The sequence below is a fragment of the Linepithema humile genome, chromosome 7 (genome assembly GCF_040581485.1).
Source record: "Linepithema humile isolate Giens D197 chromosome 7, Lhum_UNIL_v1.0, whole genome shotgun sequence".
Taxonomy (NCBI): Eukaryota; Metazoa; Arthropoda; class Insecta; order Hymenoptera; family Formicidae; genus Linepithema; species Linepithema humile.
Window position 1 is genome coordinate 5,675,574 of NC_090134.1, and position 24,454 is coordinate 5,700,027.

The 24,454-nt window shown below is 34.8% G+C and overlaps 5 protein-coding genes across 12 annotated transcripts; 2 read left to right on the plus strand and 3 right to left on the minus strand.

The window, feature by feature from the left end:
• Positions 1–5,410: 5,410 nt before the first annotated feature.
• On the minus strand, positions 5,411–9,820 carry Sac1 (Sac1 phosphatase). The gene is made up of 8 exons (XM_012360866.2): positions 9,452–9,820; positions 9,239–9,330; positions 8,827–9,167; positions 8,633–8,744; positions 8,200–8,543; positions 7,664–8,041; positions 7,365–7,532; positions 5,411–7,296 (listed from the first exon to the last, which is right to left on the minus strand). Exons 1-8 carry the CDS (start codon positions 9,487–9,489, stop codon positions 7,018–7,020), a joined length of 1,752 nt encoding a protein of 583 aa, XP_012216289.2. The 5' UTR covers positions 9,490–9,820; the 3' UTR covers positions 5,411–7,017.
• A 207-nt stretch (positions 9,821–10,027) lies between these two features.
• On the plus strand, positions 10,028–12,886 carry Rheb (Ras homolog enriched in brain). 7 transcript variants are annotated; one of them, XM_067359418.1, is made up of 8 exons: positions 10,028–10,067; positions 10,130–10,334; positions 11,037–11,119; positions 11,708–11,773; positions 11,994–12,065; positions 12,170–12,377; positions 12,459–12,588; positions 12,659–12,886. In XM_067359418.1, exons 4-8 carry the CDS (start codon positions 11,725–11,727, stop codon positions 12,746–12,748), a joined length of 549 nt encoding a protein of 182 aa, XP_067215519.1. In that variant the 5' UTR covers positions 10,028–10,067; positions 10,130–10,334; positions 11,037–11,119; positions 11,708–11,724; the 3' UTR covers positions 12,749–12,886. The 7 variants fall into 7 exon arrangements, with proteins under 7 accessions (XP_067215519.1, XP_012216295.1, XP_012216293.1 ...); XM_012360868.2 differs by having other exon boundaries at positions 10,030–10,067; positions 11,655–11,773; XM_012360872.2 differs by lacking the exon at positions 11,037–11,119.
• Positions 12,887–15,321: 2,435 nt separating this feature from the next.
• Sec3 (exocyst complex component Sec3) lies at positions 15,322–19,864 on the minus strand. The gene is made up of 12 exons (XM_012360859.2): positions 19,718–19,864; positions 18,764–19,279; positions 18,486–18,640; positions 18,138–18,365; positions 17,815–18,051; positions 17,462–17,702; positions 17,063–17,280; positions 16,800–16,990; positions 16,351–16,718; positions 16,101–16,246; positions 15,812–16,006; positions 15,322–15,688 (listed from the first exon to the last, which is right to left on the minus strand). Exons 2-12 carry the CDS (start codon positions 19,209–19,211, stop codon positions 15,536–15,538), a joined length of 2,580 nt encoding a protein of 859 aa, XP_012216282.1. The 5' UTR covers positions 19,212–19,279; positions 19,718–19,864; the 3' UTR covers positions 15,322–15,535.
• Positions 19,865–20,016: 152 nt separating this feature from the next.
• Positions 20,017–21,974, plus strand: NitFhit (NFT-1 protein). 2 transcript variants are annotated; one of them, XM_012360860.2, is made up of 6 exons: positions 20,017–20,330; positions 20,538–20,679; positions 20,786–20,941; positions 21,040–21,243; positions 21,325–21,537; positions 21,612–21,974. In XM_012360860.2, exons 1-6 carry the CDS (start codon positions 20,278–20,280, stop codon positions 21,762–21,764), a joined length of 921 nt encoding a protein of 306 aa, XP_012216283.1. In that variant the 5' UTR covers positions 20,017–20,277; the 3' UTR covers positions 21,765–21,974. The 2 variants fall into 2 exon arrangements, with proteins under 2 accessions (XP_012216283.1, XP_012216284.1); XM_012360861.2 differs by having other exon boundaries at positions 20,017–20,233.
• EMC3 (ER membrane protein complex subunit 3) lies at positions 21,967–23,246 on the minus strand. Its single transcript, XM_012360862.2, has 3 exons — positions 22,960–23,246; positions 22,616–22,872; positions 21,967–22,469 (listed from the first exon to the last, which is right to left on the minus strand). Exons 1-3 carry the CDS (start codon positions 23,106–23,108, stop codon positions 22,114–22,116), a joined length of 762 nt encoding a protein of 253 aa, XP_012216285.1. The 5' UTR covers positions 23,109–23,246; the 3' UTR covers positions 21,967–22,113.
• Positions 23,247–24,454: the final 1,208 nt, after the last annotated feature.

Genomic DNA, 24,454 nt, shown 5'->3' on the forward strand with positions numbered 1-24,454 from the left:
AACAAAACTGCTAAATATAAAAAAACATAACTGGTAATTTTAGAAACTGCAGTCTTGAGCTTCCAACAAGTCACGGCTTCGATACCCGAGGGATATGTACACGTTTGCCCAGGCATACGCAAACACAGAGCCGACTACGTACGTGTCTACGTTATTTCGTGTATACAGCTTAGCCGGGGTAATATCTCGAAATCCATTAGCGCCGTCTCCGCGGACCGCAATCTTGATAATTCCACGTGGACTCGGCACGAGAGTGCGGCGAGCGAGCAAGAATCACCGCCGAATGCGGAATATACATACACGTCGGCCAAATGAGCGCGCGAACGCTCGCGAAACGCGGAAGAGGGTTCGGTCGACGAACAGTCGGAGCTGAAGGGGTAGCAAGGGTCAGAGAAGAGAAGCGCGAAAGTCGGAAGAGAAAGGGAGCGACGGAGACGGCGCGGAGGATTGCCGAAAGTGGGAAAGAGACGGTGAGATCGCCGGTGAGACGTATTTCTCCCCAGGGAAATTTAGGTGCGACCTCCATGTATCACCGAACCCGCCGTAAGTAGGTACGTAACCGACGTACGTACGCCGCATACGTGCCTTGGCACGCGATTGTGTACGCGAAATACGCGCGGAGAAGCGCGTGCCGCATGGTCGGAGATTGTTGCGATCTTCCGAAATCTCGCGATGTGAGAGGAAACGAGAAGGAGATGTCCGCTTTTCTCATCAAGCGTACTTCGCGAGAAAATTAAAAAAAACTAATTATTTTCGAGGAATTTAGAAAAATAGAGATAACTCTCGGGAAAATGTAATTCTTTAATAAGAGATTCCGAGATATGTGTGTACATTCTTTTTAAAGCTCTCAACCAGAGGAAGACGATGGGAATCTTAATAAGGAGGATGCTGCGCATTCTTGTTTTATAAGATGCATAATACTTGCGAGATATTTGATACATAAAATATTTTTAAAAAATAATCTTTTATCAATTCAGAAACAAAACTTTCAAGAATATCGATAAATGGAGAAAGGAGTATAAATATTTCTGTTAATATCTCACATTGATTTGACTAAAATAAACCTGTCGAATGCCGCGCTCGCTTTTTCGCAACGTAATCGTGCTCGACTAATAACCGCGAAATCCAGCTGATACTCCCCAAAGTCAATCCCGCCGTCGCTCCGAAACCCTTCCCTTTTTTTTACAGAGTGAGAAGAATCGGCGAACCGCGGACGAGAGAGCGAATACCGGCGGAATGGTAATAAAATCGATGCCCCGGATCTGCTCCGGTTTGTAATTGAATCAAATTAATCACCCCGGCCGACCTCGAGTCCGCACCCCCGCAGACCGTCGACTCATCCGCCGCCATCTCCAATTAATAGCGAGCGGCTGGTGATCGACCGGGAGTGGAGAGGGAGAGGAATAAACGGAACGCGGGTGTGGAGGGGACATCCCGACGTTTCGTTGGAACTTCATAAAACGAATCCAATTACCGGCGACCGTTTGTCAAAGACTCAAAGCCGCCGAAAAGTTTCGGTCCCGCTCGCGGAAATGACGTCGCCGCCCGGCGTGTTTTCGTGTCGCCGTTCAACGCTGTCAATGGCAAAAAAACTGCTAAAAACGGCAAAACCAGCCGCGCAGACTGGCACGCGGCGGAAATCGCGCATAAAATCGCGCTTCGCGAAAATCAACCGCGGTGGAATTAAACACGGACGGATTTAAATGGTGAATTAATTATTTTTAATTTGATAAGAATGAAAATCTTGCATGCAAAATATCAGTAACGTATTTAAAAATGTGAGGAAAAACTTTGCTTGGAGATAAAAAATATATATTATTATTATAATTTTTATTATATATTGCGATTATTGTCATTTTTTAAATCTTTATTATTTATTATTTTAATACAATTTGTATAAAAAGCAAGAACTTAGGAAATTTTGATCCGATCCTGCTGGAAAATATCTGGAATTTACGCATTCAAAGCAGATATGTAGCGACGCGTGCGCGGCAGCAGATTCCACGCTTTTTAATTTAAGCCTCTAAACGTGAATTTTTTTCGAGCGAGCGCAAATGCAAAAGCCTCTGCATGTCGAGCCGGTGAAATATGAAGCGTCGCATCAGCCATGTTCTTCGTTCGGTCAACATGTAACTGCAAAATTATGACTTGCCGGCGATACGCGCGCACGCCCGACAATTACAAGCCGTATCTAAAAAGTTGCAAAACAACGATACCCACGCACCGAGATGCGAATCTGCACGAATTATGGATAGGCCGACGTCTTATTTTTTTATAAAACGCAATCCCGACACACGTTTGCATCCCGCGCATGTAAGATTGCATTCGATATGAATCTTATATCGGCTGTGATTTCGTATAAATATGCGATCGATACTGTCAGTGCTATGGTATATCTGAGTCTATATGTGCAGTCGTATCCTGGATTGTGTGTGTATATCCGTGTGTACGTGATGTTCGCTACCGCAAACGTAAAACCGGAAAAGTAGAAAAAGAATTGATTAGAGAAGTAGAAAAAGATATGACGAGAGGAGTAGAAAAAGACTTGACGTGAACGTTGAAAAAGATATTTGACTGTTCTCATTAAGCAAAATTCAATTTTCGACAAGAAACATTCATTTAATGGCTATTATCGGACATCTTGTACAATGTTTAAAAAATACATTTCTATTCAAAACCATGTAAAAATACAATCACAGTATTGCAAGTCCTCTCCGTATTTGAAAAAAATGTATTTCGATTTTGCAGATAAATTTTATAACAAGTGTTAACAATATTCTATAGTATCGTAACAATTCAATGTATCAGATTTAATCACGATAACTCGGAGAAAGTTGTACGAAACACTCGCAGATAATTATAAATTAGAATTAACAATTCGCTGGTCTGCGAATAAATCGTTAATTACAATTTTAATTATATTAATTTATTTCAGTTGTATCGATGATAACGAAATATGCATAATATTATTCAGTAATACATGAATTTTTAATTCTCAAGGTTGTGCAATCGATAATACTTCAATTCTTCCGAACATGTAATGTCCGTAAAATTGACCGTTAAATTGACGGCCCCTTAAACGCAATTTGTTTTCCATCATCGATGTCTATTAGCATTGGGCATATTAGCATTGTTAAATTACCTCGACTTTTAATGAGCCGTTAAAAATTGATGAGCCGTCAAATTAGAGCCGTCCTCTGACGAAAATTCGAAAAAAATTGACAAAATCAGCTAACGGTGTACCGAGTTGTTGAAATGTTAAAGCCTGATATTTTTGTTCTAATTAAAACTTGCATTTTTATTTCCGAAAAAATGTAAGAGTGCTTTTCCACTTGTTTATTATTGAAACAGAATGAAAAATTGAAACAACTATGACACAAAAATATAAATAACCGAAATTTATACAAAAAAATAAAAATAAATAAATGATATTAAAATTAAAAAATAGTTATTGTAAATTTAATTTATTTATAAAGGTGCACAAATACGTTATTCTTTAAAGAAAAAAATTCATACATAGTTTACAGCTCGTCCTTGTAAAATTTGTCACTCGCACCATTGATTTTCTAAACCCCCGATATTAAAATTTCGCATAATCGCATTTTAATAAACTCTGCGATAATGCGACGCGTTTGCAGCAGTTCGCGGTTAAACAAAAGATTGGAAAATTATAATAACAACGAACAATATTCGCCGACGGTTGTTGCAATTTTACAATGTAGCTTCAATGCTGTGACATTAATTCCGATCGAGAGCGGATTAAAATTACAAGACTTTAATTAACAAAAGTATCAAAAGGGATTATGACTCAAATTGATGCTGGTTGCGATAAAAAAATTATTATAATTTATGTAAACAACGACTATTACGATAAGAATAATCATATTATCTTTTTGGTGACGAAAGAATGCATATATATTTTCTAATTACTTAATACTTAATATGTACAACGATAGTTAATCATAATTAATGGAACATAAATACTCATACAAAAATATTCAACAAGTGCATAAAAAGTATGGTTACACATTAAGGATACCACAAAGGCTTGAGTTGAGCTGCAATTAATCAAAGTTCGTTCTCAATGAAAACAATTCGATTAACCCTCCAATCCCATTCATCGGGTATCTCGCTTCTGTCTAGACTTTCTTTTCACTTTACAAGCGTCGTCTTGAAAAAATAAAAAGGAGATCGGAAAACAATTGGATCTAATAAGTCCTGACATTTATCCGAGAGCGTAAAAAACGTGAAAGCGCCATGCTATTTCGTCTAACTTACCTGAGCGCGTTCCGGTCAGTGAATTACAATCAGCATAGTTTCCTTTCAATGTTCAATCAGCAGCGGTGGCTTCCCTCGAGGGCTGACTTGTTTTGAACAGCGATATCCCAGTTGCCGAGAGCTCTCTTAGAGTACAGAAGCGCTTTATGCACTTTCTATTTCTCTGCTGTCTATATACATCTTCCTGGATCTCTCTCAAATTAGCACCCCATTTTCAGAATATGATCGATAGAGTTCCAAGCTCTTCTCTGGAAAATTCTAGAATTCTCGTACACTTCAAAAAAGTCGTTAAATATGAGAAACAGTTTCTTTTCTCTGCCAACTTCTCGAATCCGTAATTTAGATTAAGCTCGAAAAATCTTGGGTCTACGAAGAGCCTGGACTCGCGTATATTAAAATATATTTCAACACCGCCGTACGCGCGATAAGATCACGTACGTGCTATTTCGCGTAATTGCACCTTGAGATACACGATCGTAATTCCGCGCAATTGCCGCAGAATGGTCGAATTAGGTTTCTAAAATATAAGCGGCGTTGAAGAGCGCCCGTATCATTTCGCGAAACAAAGGCCCGCGCTTCTGTCGACCGATCTACTTTAATACAAACGGTAAATGACCCACGTAACTCTTCTTCCATCCCCGACGTCCTTTTTGCAGCCGCGCAAAAATGCCACGCGGATTCTCGTCGCCGAGATAATAAACGATTACATCTTCCTTCGCGCGCGGCCACGCGATACGCGCGCGAGAACGCGCATTACTGTAAACCCGAAATTATAGCGCGGATTTATGGAAAAGCGAGAAAACGAGACAGAAGAATAGCGGCGTGATAAACGGCCGGGCGTATATTTTGCAGGCCGCACGGCCGGGCGAATTGCGAGTATTACGGCGTGGATTACGAGCGTTTACGCTGAATGCGAGAGCGAAACGCGCGTTCGAACATCCGATGAGATGAGTGACTGGATACGTTCTTTTGTGTTCGCTATACGAATATAGAGCTGTCAGAATCGTCAATCATGTTGGAAAATACAAAATTCAGAGTAAGAAAAAAGATAAAATATGAGAACAAAGATAAATGGAATTTAATCGTTAGCTTAATCTGCGAGGAAAAAATAAATAAAGATAACATCGTTGCATTTGATTGTATAATTCATCTATTTGTAATTAACATCAGTTACAATCCGAAGATCCGCAAGAAGGATAAGTTGTTAACGTTATTCATTGGCGAATAAACTCCGCCGTTCATTTAAGGTTCCCTTTCTTTTTAATGGCGGTGTGCCTCTTGCAATATTAAAAAATACTCTCTCGATGTGACGTGTTTCTCGCCTACATCCAAATAGATGACATAATTCGTGTTAATATCGTGTTGCGGATGTACAATAAAATACAATATACATATATATCCTAAAAACGGTATATACTTTGGCTCAGGATTCCATGTCTACGGAAATTCGTACGCCCTCACGCTCTTGATTTGTAATGTTAAAGTCTACTTTATGAAGCACTTCGCGAATCACGAACGTCCGTACAAACAAGTCGCCGGCGACGCATTGGATACATTTATACGAGTCAATTTTAATTATCTACATTCTTTTTTCAAAAACTTCCTGGGTCTTTAATAGTCAGCAGGTCTGTGATGCGTGTTGCCTGATAAAATACAATCGAACGAGCCTTTACTATGAAAGAGTTTCACAGAGTTTTTATTTCATTTTATTTTATTGAAAAACCTGTTTTAGTAGTGAGGGATTTATAAATAAAAGATTCCACTTTTAAGGCAACGTAATGGTTTCTTCATTCAAGTGCTACGTGAATAGAAATTAATATTCAATGAATAAAATTTATTTAGATTTAATTTGAAAAATTAAAGAGAAAAATATTTTAACATAGATGCAAGTATTATTTCTTGTCAATAACTTATGACAATTTAAATGTTAATATTAATTATATCTCTTTTAAATCTTCAAAAATTTATTTATAAAATAAAATAAAATAAATCTTATTCATTACATAAAATTAATCATAAGATAAAATCATTGTTAAGTAAAGAGTATTTATTCACAAGAATTGAAAAACACTCATCCAATGGAGAACAGCTACGATTACAGACTTTTATGAAGATACTAATGTAATTGCCAGAATCAAAAAAATTGAAAATAATTTCGTGAATCCTTTGAACTTCGAATCAGAAACCAATCTCACACTGCAAGTTATCTATGGACGGTGGGCGCCGAGCACAATGCGGTTTAGTTTTGTTCGCGGTCGCCTTACTCACGCAAACGCTTGGCGGAGATTAGAGGCCTGACTCTACAATACATTGTAAGAGCCCGTCACGAAACGTCAAGCGAACCCTAAGGAACGTTCGAGAATTGCGTACTCCTCTATTTATCATGCAAAAAGTGCAAGAGTCATTATAATGATAATTCATGAGGAACACATATCACCACGTAAACCTTGTACCAACAATAAAAAAGATGCATTTGACAAAAATACGTCAAATCCTGTTATTACGAAACTTAAACAGTACCACCGAAAAGGACTTAAAAGGACTAATTTCACCGAGGTAAGCGTTGTTAGTGCATCACGCGATGAGATCTATCTTCATGCCATGATATAAAAACCGAGATACCGATCTGATTGCCTAATAGATAATGGTGCAAAACTGATAAGTCTACAATCGCTTATCGCCATGGATTATTCATATTGTACATATATATAATTTGGAATTTCATAGAATCGATTAATTCTAAAGTAATTTCGGCTTGTCGACGTATTGCTTGCCGTGGTGGATAATGGTGGCAAAAGTGCCGGCCACCATGGCGCCCCAGAATAGCATGTACAGCAATATTTCCGTTGTGTATCGCGACGGCAAGATTACATGAGCGACCAGCATCGAAGACGCGACTAACAGAACGAGTGGGAATGTTGCGTAACGCCAGTTTCGCTCGGATTCCAAGGGACATTGAACGGAAGTGCATTCTCCGTCCTGCACGATGTAACGACCCAGAAAAAGCTCTAATGAATCCTATAAAACAAGGAATCATCACATCACCGAAAAAGAAATTATAAAAGAAGTTTCCAAGATTTATGTACCTGTCTGTATCCATCGGCGAAGTTGTTTTTATAATATCTCGTCAATGAATTTAGACCGTCTTTCATTGCGCCCAATTTAGTACGCTTGCCAGTTCGCGTAAAATCCGTCTTCAACGCCCCCGTGCCGGAGTATTGGATGCTTACTATGTCTGCGTTATCGGCCCAAACCTAAGGACATTGATAGAAAATTTTCTTCAAATTGACAATATTATTTTTTCTATTACATAAAAGCAAATATCTATTTAATACTAAAAGTGCCAAGATTATTATTATTCGAATGAATAACTTTATATTTCTACCTGTTTGAAAAGATTTTCAAACGCAGGATGATCTTCCACTTTCCTGAGTATTTCTAGCCTGCTCAATACTTCGTTAAGAACTCGCTTTGCCAACATACTTTGTACAACGTTTGTCCGATCCAAACAGTCAATGCAGTTTGTACGGAAAACGCCATCCTGAGCCGAGAGCAATGCTCCGTCTCTCATCAATAGAAAATATCCCATCTGTTCCTGATCGTGAGCTAATCGGTCCATTAAAGTATTCAGTTTGTCCCACCTCAGTCTTCTACATTCCGCGTGAAAGTCGAAAGCCTCGTATCGAACATTTTGGTTGTTGATTCTTTGGACTAAATTGCGATATGCATCTTCAAGCAGTGCTTCTGGTCCACGCTGGTCGATCTGTTTCAAATATCGATAGTAGAATTTCATTTATAAGCATAAATATGATAAAAATTTCTAAAATTATTTTTGCTTGGCACAAATAAAATGTAAACCTTCTGTTATTTTAATTTCATAATGTTGAAATATTCTTAAAAAAAGAGAAAAGTAAATCTTACCAAATTCACAAGGATTTGCTTTCCGTAGTGAAAGATTTGGGCGTCAAAATGCCGAGCACAAGCACTTTGGTGGTCTTCATGCGGACTGATCTGCGGCTTTGGCTTGTACTTTAAGTTTGGTGCTTGATACCAGAACAGAGGGATAGATCCGCGCGTTTGCACGAAAGAACTACGATCGCCATTCACTTCGATCATCTGTTCCGTTTCCACATAATTGGAAACGTTCCCAGTGGCATCTATACCACGTGAAAATAATCTTGTGCCAGCACGATGCACACCGCGTCTAGACACGATGCCCCAATTAAACGCGATGCCATTCACAACCACTGTGTTCAGTGAGACAACTGTGCAAATTAATTGTTAAGGTTATTGAAAAAAGAAAAATGCTTAACTTAAATATATGGTAAAAGATAATATGTATGCCAAAGGATACAGCCATGAATGATGGGTAAACAAAATTTATATTGCTCTGGTCTTGCACTCAAATCCTGCAGAAGGTATGCATTCCATACAAATCTAGGATCTGCCCTGTCATGAAGCGGCATCTATATGATAACATATATTTACTGCAAAACTGCTTATAGCATTGCATAAAATAGCGACACAAATATTATGTAACATATTTACTTGCAAGAATTCGGGTGGTGTATTATGCAGCCTTTGTATGGTATGACTAAGGTCATAAGTGTAACTGAAGTAAAAGTACGGCGTATTCAAGACAGACTTGACCATTTCCAAATATGTGGCGTTATTTTGCACCTGCTTCTCAGTCAAGTGTAAAGAGGACCTTGTGTAAGGTATCACTTCTGTCGAAGATATCCTATAGATGGTATGTCCTGCTATAGTTCCACACATCTGAGCATCCGTGATGACAACGAGATAACGACACGCCAAGAGGCGTATAGTTCCAACAAGACCCCATATCTTTCTACGGCTAGCAGTTGTTGGAATCTGGCTAGCTGTACCAACTATGAGAAGAGATAAAAAATTATTACTGATTTGCTCAAATAACTCATGCATATCGACATCAAGTTCTTACCTTGTGTATAGATCTGCTGACTCACTCTATCAACCACTAGCAGGACTTTGGTCCCGACTGGCTCCACAAAAAATTTTTCGGGAGTAGCATACCTTGATAAAAGAATAAAATTAAATTAGCCGAAAATAATATTGACGATACGTATAATTTATTTTATATTGTTTTATATTTTGGTATCAAATGACAATACATGTATCATGATATTTTACTCACAAGTACAAACTGTCATAAACGTCCGTGTTTGGCATCATATCGTCAAATAACAAGTAGATCGGGATACGTTAAATAAGCAGACAGATGAAAGACAAAATAATAAAATAACGCCGGAAAAAAGAAATAACTATTTACTCTATTACTCATACTACATAGTAGTATACAAACTACCAGGCGAAATAGTGCTCATATATATACAAATATATTTTTTTATTTCAAGCACGATAATTATTAACAAAAATCCGACTACAAATGCAAATTTAGAACTTCTTATCAACTCCGGCTTAACATGATCCACGACTGTCAAAACCAGTCAGAACCAGCGTAACCTCATCGGTCAACTACTATATTGTGAACTTTTTCTACTATGGTCTCTGGACATTTCTATACCTAAAGGCATTTTTACAACGTTAGAAGAAAAGTTTCTGGAACATCCTGATTGGTTCTTGCGTAGAGAATTATTGATCTTTCTGCAAAAATTGTCTGGGGATTTTAGAGAATTATTGTGAAACGGCCAATTAGAATGCTCGACATACGTGGCTGCAGACTATTGCGATAGATAGCTTAAAGCATTTAGGTGTGTCCTTTTTTTTACGCACTACTCAGGTTACCTCTGGTATATATTACTTTTCCTTTTTAAATGTTTCGTATTTATTTCTTTATACTATTATTTTTTAGGTAAAGCACAAGACGTAAAGTATTAGAAAGTATAAGAAAGAGAGGATTATTTAATCCTTATATGGAATAAATATATTAATTGTCAACTACACAGTGAAATAAGGTTATATTACATGGTGGTCAAACACTCTAAAGCCAAATTGTGACAATCATTGAGGATAGTCTTCCGTGCTTTTAAAATCAGTATTTATGTTGCTCTAATCATGTAAGTTAGTAATTTTTTGTAAGAATTATTATTTCTTTTTTTGTTGGCATTTAAAACAAATATAATTTTACATTTGAAGGAAGAGAAAGAAGGAAAAGGTTATGTGTTTATAATATTACAATTAAAAATCGAGTTAATTGACCTAACAATTGTCAGTTGACATGGTTTTGGCTGATTTTTATGTATTGCGCGATATGTCTTCACGTTTAAAATTATATACTTCCGGATCGGTGCATTATCTGAATGAATAAATGTTGGTTTAAAAAACTACCAAAATTTCTTTTTTTATATCTCTATTTTATATTTTTTTACTGATAGTTTTTTTTTTGTTTAACGTTGCGCGATATCTTGTTTATTTACAATGTTTCTTAATAAAACTTATTAAGTGATTATTATGTAATATTTGAACTCTTAAATTTAATTAAATTTAATTAAATGTGTGTATGCTTGACCGCATATTTAGTTGTTGCCAAACTGTCAAACACAGCTGAGCGAGTCATCCGGAAGTGTCAGACTTTAGACGCGAAGCATACATGACGCCGAAACGTATCACGTCATTGACGTCATCTTTCTCTCTCTTTCCTTCCCTCTCCCTTTCTCACTCTCTCTCGCTTCGTGCACTGCACGTACGCGTGCGTCCGTAGTACGTGCATTAAACAGTGCGTAGTTGGGAACGTTATTTGTTTTTATTTCAATACGCAGTGCGATCAGCGACCGCGTTGTCAGTTTTGCGCGATTCCTTGGAAACACCACAACTTCGTAATCCGGGAACGTCACTCACCGATGTAAGGCACATTCCCCATTGTGTATATGCATACACCATTACCTCTTTTTTTTTTATCATATTCAATCGTAGCGTTTCTTTGAGATTGCTACGCAGTGATCGTCGTCAATTTATCGTCGATCGCCAAGCTTGCGTTGCACAGTGAATAGTACGCTTATTTTCAATAACTACGCTATTCTTTAATTAATTACTTCCCTCTGAACCAAGTTTTCAATTGTTTATAATTACGTCATAATCAAAGACAGATAGCCCCGTAAACAAGTAAAAAATTTTACTGTGCGATTCTCGTTGTACACATGTATAAACTTGATATGTACATGTAAACGATGCATCTGCACAATATTTTCTGCTACTTTTGTAACTCGTAGACTTTTCTCAAAAAACATGGCAGTGTTTATAGCTGTATTGGTCCAAGCTGTATTGGCTATTTTAGTAAATTGATTGATGGATTCAACGCGATAACACAGTTGCGTAATATTGACGAATAACGAACGTAACAAGATTTTCTCGGTTACAAAATTTTCTCTTGTTTGCAGGGTTTAGTTGGATTATGCACCAGCTTTTATTGAATATCCTCACTGCTTTTCAGTTTGTAAATGCTACAACATGCCGCCCAAGCAGAGAAAAATAGCTATTATGGGCTATAGATCAGTAGGTAAGATCTAAAAGAGACATGTAGATATACTTTTATGATATATAATTTCTACAATAAAATAATAATTTTTACAATGAAGTATGAGCACCAGTGTTCTTATGTTACTTTGTTGTACAGTAATTTATGTTTGTCAGTACAATTATTAGACATATCTATTAGCTATAATTATTATCGATTAAATATCAATGCTTTAATGATGTCTATTCAATTTATAATACAGGTAAATCATCCCTTAGTATACAGTTTGTTGAAGGACAATTTGTGGACTCGTATGATCCTACAATAGAAAATAGTAAGAAATACTTTTTATATTTTATTTCACTGATTCACAATTGATAGAAATTTAAATTTATATTGAGTGGTCGAGTACTACTGACTTTTCATATGTTGTTATAGCGTTTACAAAAAGTACACGAGTAAATAGTCAAGACTATGAACTCAAATTAGTAGACACCGCTGGTCAGGATGAATATAGTATATTTCCCACTCAGTATTCGATGGACATCCACGGCTATGTTTTAGTGTACAGTATAACCAGTGCAAAGAGTTTTGAAATTGTACAAATTATTTATGACAAATTACTCGACATCACTGGGAAGCTTCAGTAAGATTTCTCTTTCACAAGTACTCCATGCTCTCATACTTTTATTCAGCCTGAAATTATAAAATGCAATGTAATTTGCAGTGTTCCAATTGTGCTAGTGGGCAACAAAACAGATCTGTATGTAGATCGTATGATCACGACAGATCAAGGAAAGCGTTTAGCAAATTCCTGGAATGCAGCATTTTTAGAAACTAGTGCAAAACAAAACGAGGTACCTATAAGTATTTCTTCATTGTGAAGTAAACTGTAAAACTTTTGTTAACCTTAATTTTTTTCCACAGTCTGTTGCAGATATTTTTCACACGTTACTGATGGAGATTGAGAAGGCCAACGGAAATGTACAAGAAAAGTCGAATTGCATTATTTCTTGAATTGCCTGAATTAACTGGCGTTAACAAAAATGTAAATGTTTAAAACTGGGTAAAATCATTGGCATTATACTCTAATACCTTTCCCACTGACAAATACAAAAGTGTCAAAAGCGTAAAAGAAAAACGTATGTGAAACGATTACGTCTTATTTCTCATCGTACAATGATAAATAATTTAGTTACAAGTACACAACGATGGATAATGACTTATACGTCGCTTTGAACTGATAATTATTTACGTTCCGATTTGATGTTATGGTTATATAATTAATCTTACTAACGTATCATTACTTTAACTTATAGTCGATTAGGTTTAGCTTTAAGATTTAATCTAATTAAGTTAGATTTTTTTTCTTTATAATGATTTTTTTTTGTCTAAGGTTTTTTTTTCTTTTTATTACATTTAAATATATTGATGCTTTACCGAAAGAAATAAATATCAAATCGGCGAATAATTAGAAAAAGTCTTCACGTATGATTATTTTTACATAAATATGGACATATATAAAACATGCTTTTGTTTATTATTATATCTGTTATTATAAGTTATGATTTATTAATAATAACGCACAAAAAAAAATATATATTTTACGTATACATATAATTTTTAAAAATGCAAATACACTCAATGTGTATGTTCACAAATAATCAGCCTTTTTTTTTTTAGCTTTTTTCTTTATATAATATTAAGCAATTTTGTATCAAATAATTTATTCTTTCTAATTTTTGACAAAATGTGGTACATACAAAAATTGTAAGATTTACACACACACATATATGTAATATCTTAAAATTTATTGATATGCTCTGTTCTAAAGAAAATTACATGTTTTCACAATTATTATGATTAACATTTCTGTTGCAAATTTTTACAAAATTGTTGACACTACTTTTTGCACATTATTATAATTTAATGAAAAATCCACTATATTGGATATATTGTACATAATTATATTTATTATTTGTTTATTTAATTCTTGTAGCTTAGGATATTTTATATTTATTTTATAATTGTTTCATATTATCATGATAGCTGGCTATAAACTTTATCTCCCGTCGATAGCTTAATCAACTATCGACAGCAGCTCTGTGTGTCACAAAATATCACAAGATGGCATTAAGAAATTCCGCAACCCGTCAAGATTGCTCTATGTACACTTTTATATTCTATGCATCGCGAAAATTTCGTGAGTGTTTCTTTTAGAATCAATTCATCGACGTTTCGCTGGTGTTACATTTTTCGGATTTCGTGACTGCGTCACGCAGGCTAATCGTTTCAAAATGCTCAATCAATTGGTGCGACCGATTGTTCGTAACGTGACCAGAAATGGTAAGATCTTTACGCTGTCGTTTCGTTCGTTTTCGCATATCTCACACTTGGATTTAATCAGCCATACCTTACCTTACATAATATCTATTATTTCGTGGTAATATACCACTGAATGTTATTTTATAATAAATGTGCAGCAATAATATATAAGAAATTTAATTAACTGAAGTCATACACTTTTTTTAATGATGGATTCGTTGATCAAAATTTGCTGTCAATTATTTCCACAAATTTTAAAGAAATAATTTTGAAATAATTCTTATTAGTGGTAATTAATGGTATTAATGGTAATAATTATTATTAATGGTATAAAATTAAATAATAAAGTAATTTTACATTTAATTAACGAAATATTTTTTGCTTGAATTACAGTATTTTTATTTTATCAGATCTTTGAGTTTGTATTGAATATTTAATATTGATACTCTGTTTAAGACAAAAATTACTTGGAATTTATTAAAAATCTAGCATTAAAATAAAGATTAGTATTATAGATCACTTTATATCTTTCATAAATTAATAAAAGAAAAAATATAGCTACATTAACTATAAAGATGATTGTATTTTTGTAACAATGTCATTTTTCAATACAAAGGTACTCGTTCCTCCAGTTCAAAGGTTGAAGTTAAATATGCAACAATAAATGATTTACATTCACCGTGTGGCCCATGGAAAGATCATTATGAAGCAAGACAAAAAGTTTATAATACTCAATTAATTGCTGGTGTTAGTCTCTTAATTGGCACTATAACTTTTGTAAGTATAACATTTATAATAACAAATACTATCAATTACATATATATATGTATATCATAAAAAAGATATATGTTTAAGTTTCATTTATAATACTGCAAATTTTAAAGAATTGCTTACAATATTTAATTATTATATTTTATTTTCAGCTGAAAACATCAGGCATTGTCTTCTTTAACTTTAATCCACCTGAGGAACCTACTGAGCAGAAATAAATGCTTAAATAAAATTATTAGCTATTTAAAATAGATATAAAAGCAATCTGGCTACAACTGTTGAAAATGTTTATTGTACTTTATTGTGCAAGTGTAATACGCAATAACTCGTATTCTCAATAAATGACTCATTATGAGTATATGAATATCTATATTCTATTTTAGCAAAACATATCTACTTTATTCATTATTTATATATAGTTTTGTGTTAAATAATTTATATTGTAACTAATGAATCAAATATTTTCCATTTAATCTCCATTTAACACTGCAATATAAAAATAAATGTTTTTATTATTTTTATTTTTGTTCATTGTTACACAATTTATTATGATGAGATAATATTACAGACTATTTGCATGTATGTATGCATATGTATAAATATATATATATATATATATATACTGTCGCTTTCTATAATTTATTACAATAATTATATTAATAATTGTTTAAATCAAATAGTATTTTACTTTATAAACGTTGAGTTAATTCAGTGAGATCGCGCTATTTCCGAAAAGAATTCCAAAATGTCTTGAATGGCGAATTCTAGCATCACATTACTATCTGGATAACAACGTTGTATCAGTTCTTCGATGTGTCTATATTGCGCGATAAATTCGTTTTGCATCTCACGCCAGACAACCTGAAAACAAAATAATGGTAATATAAATAATTGAAGAAAATTTTTTATATTTATAGGATTCGTAACATGACTATCGTCGAATCATTAGAAATGTAATATGCATCTCTTCCGTATTTTACTTACCTGTAACAGATTCTCCTCTTCGCACAGATGCTTCTCAACTTTACGATATAAGTTCTCCAGACCTTTCTTAACTTCTCTCGCGGGATACTCCTTTACTACGCGTCGTAATTCTTGCTTACTAAAAGCCATCTGATAACTTACTTCAGATTCTTTTACACCGGCTCCTACCTTAGCTTGTACGCCTTCAAAGAAAAGCTGAAAAGTATGAGAACATTCTTGATTAACATATTTTAACATAATTATGAAAGTCATAATCGTAAAATATTTTTAGATAGCAATATCTATATACATTAAGTTTCTCAAGAGGTCGTCCAAAGTATTGCGTAACATAAGCGCGAAGTGCGTCCTGATATTTTTGCTTGGCTTCCTTCCGCTCGTGGTCCAACACGGAGATCTTTAGTTGTGAGAGAAGATCGTAGAGATGATGGAAGTTCTCTACAAATTATGGCAAGTATTGTTAATTATTTATAAGTAAATATTATAAGCAACTAAAATATTAGATAACTATGTCATTAATTATTAAAACAATTTCTATTTACCCATTTTTATGACTTCCTGCGGCGTCTTGTGATGTTCTCGGCTGTGAATGACGATAGCCTCAAACATGGTGCTCACGAGCTTCGTATACCACTTCTCGAGATCAACCTTTCTGTCGGAATTGCGGAATATCTTCTCCGCAGTTCTCGCAAACGGTCCAAAGTTCTCTATATACGGCAATATGCCGCATTTGTGCCGGCGATTAACTTTCGTGTCGCAGAGTATGGATTGCAATTGCGTCTGCATGAACTTGTCAAACGCTCGTTTCACGTGGATCAGAGCGGACGCGAATGTCATCGAGAGAAACGAGCCGGTGTCCTGAGCTGACATAACATGCTGCGACAAACGCACTAACACATACATACACCAGCTGCAAGCAAGAATTGAAATCTTGAATCAGTAAAAATTTCATAATTTTGAATGGAAAAATATTCTCTCGAAAGCAACTCACAAGCTGTCAATCTTGTCCAGAAAGCCGATGAAGTTGTTCAGCTCGGTTTCCAATGATGGGAATATCGCAGCCATAGTTGCGCGCACGTCTTCGTTGACCTGACGTTCCAATCTTTTACTCGCTGTCGAAGTCACCGAGCCAGGACTTGCCGCGCCATTGCTCGTGCTCTCTATTTCTTCTATTTCGCTACTCTGTGCCAAAAATGACAAACGTATTCATGTGCCTAAAAAAGGTAGAATGAAAATATATTGATTGATACTTACTTTAGAAGGCGAGAGAACAGAATCCAGTTGAAGAAACGAAACGCAAAATCCTTGTTCAGCGAGACACACCGGCTGCATCTGTGAGAGCACACAATCAAGGACTGAATCCAGGAGGTTTCCTTCACCAACTGGTGCCCATACTTCGCCGCTCAGCAGACAGATAGGTGCCGGGTTGAGCAGGTCCTCGCCCTTCTGACCGCTAGATCTTGATGCATTTACTTAAAACGTACTTTCTTACTAATATATAAAATTTGCGAGAATGATAAAAAGCGCTACACAGTAGAGCACCGATTTATCTTAAATGTTATTTATACATTGAGATCTTTGCACGCTTCTTACTTATTATTATCATTTATTTATTATTCGGAGGCTCTACCGTAAAAAAATCTATTGTTATACCTTGCAGACGCTTAGTGATGAGCTTATTCTTAGCTTCTTCAAAAAAGCGCTTTAGATCCCTCTTGTACAGTTTGCTCATGGCATCGGTATAAACTTTGGTTAATTGCACAAAGGCTTTATTGTCCAGTGCTCTTAGCAGCTGCATCAATTCGGTATACGGTACAAGTTCGTGATGAACTCCTTGATGGGTCGGTAAGATTAGATCTGTCATGGAATTCGATGTATCTCCAATATCGTTACCCTAAAATGCAATGAATTAAAAAGTTGGAAAAACATTTTTGTTTTAATCGCAATAATCGCACTATATTAGCAAGAGTAAAAAAATAAAATACTGAAAAGAAACATCAAATTACCAAGTGTATGAAAAGGTTGTTTAAATGTCTGGCAACAATAACTGAGAATTTCGCTTTGAGCTTGTCCAATCGCCTTTTCTGTTCGGTAACAGCACTCAGTTTATCCAAGCCTGGCGGAAGAGGTGCTGTGATTGCTTTTAAGAGCGCTGCGCCTGCTAGGCTGAGCTCTTCTCTCTCGCCTGGCAATTCAGCTTCGTTCAAAGTACGTTGGTGCGTTGCAGAAATATCTAATTGTGACTTGAAGAGAAGCAAAATTATATATCGAAATTATAATAAAAGATAAATGTAATTTTTAAGCGTGTAAATTATTTTTGTTTACTTACAATTACTAGATTTAACTGGTCTAATAAAAGTCTCGCGTTATTATTCGCGGTATGTATAGCCTGATTTTTTTGCCCAACTCGAGCCATTACTTCTCTTATTCTTCCTAATGCTTCATCGTATGCCGCTAATCGAGCTTCTACGATAGAAGCCTCAATTATTGCGTCATCTATACTGTTCATCAGTTGCGCTACTCTCTGCTCTGATGCTAAAACGGAGTGTACATTTTCCTAGCAAAAGAATAAAATAAAATATTAGTACTATAAATTTTGCTACATCAGTCAACTTATCAAATTTCTATATTACAATCTTTTGATATCTTTTTTAGCAGAAATAAAATATTATTTTACCCCATCAAGAATAGATAGATCTTTCGAAAGGGTTTCCATGAAAAGCTCAGCATTAGAAACAGCATATTCACAATTCTCCATCATTTGTTTTAAATCAGTAGCTTCCTTTTCAGTAATAGGTTGATAATCTGAAGTAATAGGTGATGCCAAAAGATCTGAAAAATTATATTATTAAGTAAGAAAACTAATTATTTAAAACTACCTTCTTTCTCAGAAATTATTAAAGAAAAAATGAATATGTTAGCAATGTCAGATTAAATTGAGCAACTAAAGCATACCAGGTGTAAATGTAATACTGTCACTCTCCTTCAATGCAGTCGGATCAATCAGCCATTCTTTGGGGATATTTTTAAATTCCGGCCTCTGAGTTAGACTGCAGGAATAAGTATACAAATTACTGATAAATGTTCGCCTTTCCTGTGCCGTAGTGGATGACCACTTATAAACTTTGTCAATGTGCAATTCTATATCCATGGAATCATTTTTCACTCCATCTACAACTTGTATATCGCTCAGAGGCCAGGACTGTTTCTTCTTATAAACATTCTTGTCATTCTTTTTTATTTGGTACAATATAAGAGATCCTGGCGTATCTGTTGTTGTAGCCAAGCATAAAAAGCTCATCTTCTTCTTTTTATAAGCTTTGCTGACATAGCATACACTAAGCAGCTTTTCATCACTAGGAGTGAACACTTCTCTTTGCAAAGTATGTCGAATGGCTGCCATGGTTCAAATTTTATTAGTCCATGTATTGTTACTGTTTGAATGATCTGTCTTCTATTTTTTTGATGGCCCTGATAAATTTTAAACAACATTAGAAATTATTCTGTAAAACAAATTCTATATTTTCTTTTTTCTGAGAAATTAATTTTCTTTTAAGTAGATTTAATTAAATCGACTGTCTTGTTAACATTAGATAACTTAATAATTAAAACTAAATCACAGTCATATTAAAAAGTAAAATTAAAATTAATCTGTAACAATAAATAGTGAAACATATAAACTGTATGTCTTGCAAAATTTTAAAACATACAAATATGATTTTTATATAAGTGCAGAATTAATAGATAAATCATTTATCTGATACATCATGACAAAAATAGTAAATTGCAATCAAATATAGTAATAATAATGTAAGTACATTGCGTTAAAAAACTTAACGAAGAAAGGTTATATCTTTTGACAGTAAAGAATACACTTCTCATCTATATTCATGAGATAATAAAACTTACATAAGCATTGTTGAAATTCTTTATATTAAGCAACTGTTACTTTTTAATTGTAGTGAAAGTACATTGCATGAAAATTTATCCGAAATTTTTATTTGTCAAGTTTGCTCCAAAATTACAGTATCTGTCATACACTGCAGTATGGCCAGATTTGAGACGCAAGAAGCAAGCAGCATGAATGGAGGGGGTACCGCAAGCACCTAAGATAAACAGAATAAGCATCAGTCCTTAGATTCTTTCTCTCTCGGCAAAAAATCATTTTTAGCCAATACTCAAAAGCAATTTAACCAAGATTTAACATTTGGTTTGAACCTTGGCTAAAATGGTTTGAGACTTAGTTAAAATGGTTTGTGTCTTGACTAAAATTTTGGGTGGCTTGCGTATATATGCGATAACCCATTCATGCTTGCTTCTTGCGTCTCAAATCTGGCCACACGTTCGGAGAACCGTTTGTGTACATGATTTTACAACACTGTAATACTTATACTGTATCTATATTTAGAACAGTTTGAATAAAAGGTGATGAAAATAATATATCACGTTATATCAATAATGCGATAAGAATGAAACGCGTGTCGTTCATTATTGCCAAGTCACTTACTTTGAAATGTTACAGGTATGAAAATAAATTAATAATAGATTAAAATTATGTTTTGATAAAGATTTATGTAGGAAATAAAAAAGTGAGAAAACATCAGAGTAAATAGGCTTGTTTTACGCAAACTACTTTACAATTTACATTTGCGAAAAAACTTTCTGTTTTATTATTTAATTAAGAGTAAAATTTGTTTGTTGTATTCAAAATAACAAAATTATATTTCAGTATACAACCAGGGAAACGTTGTATTAGCACTATGGCACATCCACTAATTGCAGTATGCCAAATGCGGTCAATAGCTGACAAAGGGAAAAATTTGGAAGTTGTGACCGAGCTAGCAGCTGAGGCCAAGCGCAGATCAGCTGCAGTATGTATATTCAACAACAAATAATATTATACATTTTATACTGATGTTAACTCGTTTCTATTTATATAATATACTTTTATATTTTACATTGTTTTATAATTTGTAGATAGCATTCTTTCCTGAAGCTTGTGATTACTTGGCAGATAACAAGAAGGACATTATTGCTATGGCTGAACCCTTGACTGGACAAACAGTGACATCTTATAAAGAAATTGCTGTTAAGAACGATATCTGGTTATCTTTAGGTGGACTTCACGAAGCTGTAATACTTGAGTTTTTGTTTTACATTCATTTACATAACTATGAAGAGGATAAAACAAGTTTCTTTAATAATATATAAAAATACTAATTATATTTCAGTCAGATAACACAGAAAAGATTTACAATACACATATATTAATAAATAATAAGGGACAATTGATAGCTACATACAGAAAAATACACTTGTTCGATATGGATAACAAAGATACCGGAGTACGTCTGATGGAATCGGATTACGTACTTAAAGGAACTGAAATCTTGTCGCCTGTGCCTACACCGATTGGCAAACTCGCACTTAGCATTGTATCCTTAATTAATAAAAGCAAGTTCTGATTTTTTCTTTTAATATAAAACATATAAAAAGATGCTTAACAATAAGCATAGTGCTACGACATGCGATTTCCTGAGTTATCGTTAACTTTGCGAAATATGGGAGCGCAAATTCTCACATATCCATCGGCGTTCACGTATCAGACCGGTGCTGCACATTGGGAGGTGATGCTGCGAGCACGAGCTATAGAGAATCAATGTTACGTTGTAGCTGCTGCTCAAACTGGCGCGCACAACAAGAAGAGAGTGAGCTGGGGTCATGCCATGGTTAGTATACTTTATTTTTTCTAATAGTATGAAATTTGCCACATAAAAGTAAAATTGATACCCATTCTTTCCAGATTGTGGATCCTTGGGGCGCCGTTGTAGCACAGTGTGCGGAAAAAACTGGTGTAGCTATCGCGGAAATTGATCTCGCGCTATTAGACAAAGTCAGGAAAAACATGCCATGTGAAGAACATCGCCGCACCGATTTATACTCCAAAATGGAATGAATCAAAGATTTAATATAATGAAAAGAATTTAATAAATAAATAGGTATATCTATTATAGTTAATTATTATACTAAAATTATTTTAAAGTATAGATTTACATATTTAGGAATCCGATACAAATCTAGAACAAAGTAGTATTGTTAATTCTATTTCTGATAATGAGATTGTTATTGTTATCGCATTTTGTTAAAATTAAAATACATTGTTATATTTTATTGTTTTATTTATTAAAAACCACATTATTGTACCTCAGACAAATGGATGTTACATGTCCCTACTTAACATATAAATAAATTTTTTAATGAATTTATATAAGTAATTTTATAGCTAAACATCAATTTACTTTGTCTTAATGATATATACTGTCAGCATCTGCTTTTGACTGAATACCTATAAGATCTGCATCTGCTCCCTGTAATGCCCAATTATGTTCACAGATTTCCAATGCTTCCCATTCTGACTTGAAAGCTGCTTTTGGATCAGGTGGCATGGACATTGCTGCGCCTGATACTTGATCTTGTACAAGTCTTGTGGTGTCTGCAGCATTATTCTCACCAAGCACAAGCGTATAAATAGATCTTAGCCCAAATACATTGAGAAAATACCACGAAGCTGAAGAAACCCACGCAGCGTCCAGTGTAACTAATTCTATACCCCGTTGCAACATTGGCTTAAAACGCAATGTCAATGGAAATGGTACTTTAGCTAAAATAAAAATATTTATACTAAATATATAATCCTGAAAAATAGCTAAGGTTTAATCGAGAGTTTAATATTAAGTATGACTCTCTATTAAGTATGCAATAATAAAAAAAATACTATTATTTTAACAATATTGTATTACTACATACTTGTTACAAATCCAGAGAACATCCAATTTATCCAGCCACCAATCAGCACCATAGGCAAAACATTGGTTACATTTCCCTTCAACATGTCAGTCATCATATTTGGATCAGTCATGGGATTTTGCGAGACAGGAGCGCGTTTTTGAGTCTTAAAATACCCAGTCTCTTCGTTATTGAAAAAGTGTCTCCTAGTCATAAAAGCTACTTTTGGTATGTACTGTCCATTCTCCCTAAGCAGTCTGGAGCGTATCATGACTTGGCTGTAAAGTATTCAATATCGCAATTAATAACAGTTTCAAAAAAGAATCTTCTAAATAAATTAATAAATTTATAGATAAAATATTTACCTGTCTTGGACTTGATGAAGTTCAACTTTCTTTTGGGAGGCGAGCAGTATTGAAACATAGTGGCGGATTATACCGACGAGAAACGTGATTACTACTATGGGAAGGAACACCCATCCTCGAATATTTGGATCCAATAACAATTCAGCCATATCGACTGTCTACTGCATAAATCAATTCACAATGAAAACAAAATATAGGATGACATCGAACAAGACTTATCTGGCTCGACGATTATAGGTTATGTAGAATAAACTAGGACCATAGATTATTTGTTTGATAAAACATCCTCTCACGACAGTGTAGTCAGATTCTGCCCGGTTTTTCGCGCATGCGCGAACACTGTTATTTGTCGGTCACAAATACAGGGAGCTTTCCATCTAAAGGTGAAATCAGATGATACGGAAAAGAGCTGCGGAACGGAAAGTGCGTCATTGAAACAGCCAATCACAGCTATTGGGCGCGTTCAGCAAAACAAATCGCTTGGTAGCAATCGAACATGATTGGCTCTTACTTTTAGAACCAACAAATCAACGTTAAGTGTTGACTAGACGACAATTCAGCAGTTGTTCTGCTGAACGCAGCCATTGCGTACGATTGTATTCCGCAAGTGATTGGCTGTCTCAGGGTGCCGTCACATACAGCCCGTAAGGGTGTCGTCACATACAGCCCGTAATCCGTAATCCGCACCGGAAGTCCGCAAAAGTTACTAGGTATTTCGTCCGTAACGTTACGTGTGTTTTTATCTCCTTGTGTCCCATGGAGCCGTAAATACAGACGTAACGGTAGTACTATTTTTTATTTAACAGATTATAATTGTTTATTTGTATTTTATTCAGAAGAAGAACAGTAAGAAAACTACAGAATATATTATGATTTTAACAAAAGTTTTAATTAAATCGTCAAATTTAGTTAAATAAATAAAATTAGAAAAAGCATTACTAGTAATAACTAGTAACTTGTAGTAACTTTTACGGAAATTTCATGGAATTACGGCTCCATGGGACACAAGGAGATAAAAACACACGTAACGTTACGGACGAAATACCTAGTAACTTTTGCGGACTTCCGGTGCGGATTACGGATTACGGGCTGTATGTGACGGCACCCTGACACGGTCAAACAGTGCTTAGATGCTTGATGGAACGCGTTTAGTTCTGAACTAGATCGTTAGAATCTGCTTATGTCTTTCCATGATATCTAGTAAGTTAATTTAAAAATTGGCGTACCAAGAGCAATTTGGCATATTTAAAGTACGTTCAAATCAACATAACCATCATTTATTATTGTTTACGATTGCGATGAGTATAAATATATTTTGCAGATGAATAAAATAAAAATTCTTTAGAATACCATTCCAAAAATTTGCTTTTCTGCTGTGTCGAACTGTGAGGGGCTGAGCACAATAAAAAGCACAGGCAATAGGAACAGGAAATAACATAGAAGAGAAAGAGAAAAAAGCTATTTCTCTCTCTTTCTTTCCTATATTATTCCCTGT

Coding starts and splice junctions, on each gene's coding strand:
- Sac1 (XM_012360866.2), bottom strand. CDS start 9,489: ATGATGCCAAACACGGACGTTTATGACAGTTTGTACTT. Junction 9,168..9,238: donor TCAGCAGATCTATACACAAG/GTAAGAACTTGA, acceptor CTCTTCTCATAG/TTGGTACAGCTAGCCAGATT. Junction 8,544..8,632: donor TTTACCCATCATTCATGGCT/GTATCCTTTGGC, acceptor TAATTTGCACAG/TTGTCTCACTGAACACAGTG.
- Rheb (XM_067359418.1), top strand. CDS start 11,725: ATGCCGCCCAAGCAGAGAAAAATAGCTATTATGGGCTATAGATCAGTA. Junction 11,774..11,993: donor TATGGGCTATAGATCAGTAG/GTAAGATCTAAA, acceptor TTTATAATACAG/GTAAATCATCCCTTAGTATA. Junction 12,378..12,458: donor GACATCACTGGGAAGCTTCA/GTAAGATTTCTC, acceptor TGTAATTTGCAG/TGTTCCAATTGTGCTAGTGG.
- Sec3 (XM_012360859.2), bottom strand. CDS start 19,211: ATGGCAGCCATTCGACATACTTTGCAAAGAGAAGTGTTCACTCCTAGT. Junction 17,703..17,814: donor ACAACCTTTTCATACACTTG/GTAATTTGATGT, acceptor ATTGCATTTTAG/GGTAACGATATTGGAGATAC. Junction 16,719..16,799: donor CTGGACAAGATTGACAGCTT/GTGAGTTGCTTT, acceptor TCTTGCTTGCAG/CTGGTGTATGTATGTGTTAG.
- NitFhit (XM_012360860.2), top strand. CDS start 20,278: ATGAAACGCGTGTCGTTCATTATTGCCAAGTCACTTACTTTGAAATGT. Junction 20,331..20,537: donor CTTACTTTGAAATGTTACAG/GTATGAAAATAA, acceptor ATTATATTTCAG/TATACAACCAGGGAAACGTT. Junction 20,942..21,039: donor TAGGTGGACTTCACGAAGCT/GTAATACTTGAG, acceptor ATTATATTTCAG/TCAGATAACACAGAAAAGAT.
- EMC3 (XM_012360862.2), bottom strand. CDS start 23,108: ATGGCTGAATTGTTATTGGATCCAAATATTCGAGGATGGGTGTTCCTT. Junction 22,873..22,959: donor CTTCATCAAGTCCAAGACAG/GTAAATATTTTA, acceptor AATACTTTACAG/CCAAGTCATGATACGCTCCA. Junction 22,470..22,615: donor GTTCTCTGGATTTGTAACAA/GTATGTAGTAAT, acceptor TTTTTATTTTAG/CTAAAGTACCATTTCCATTG.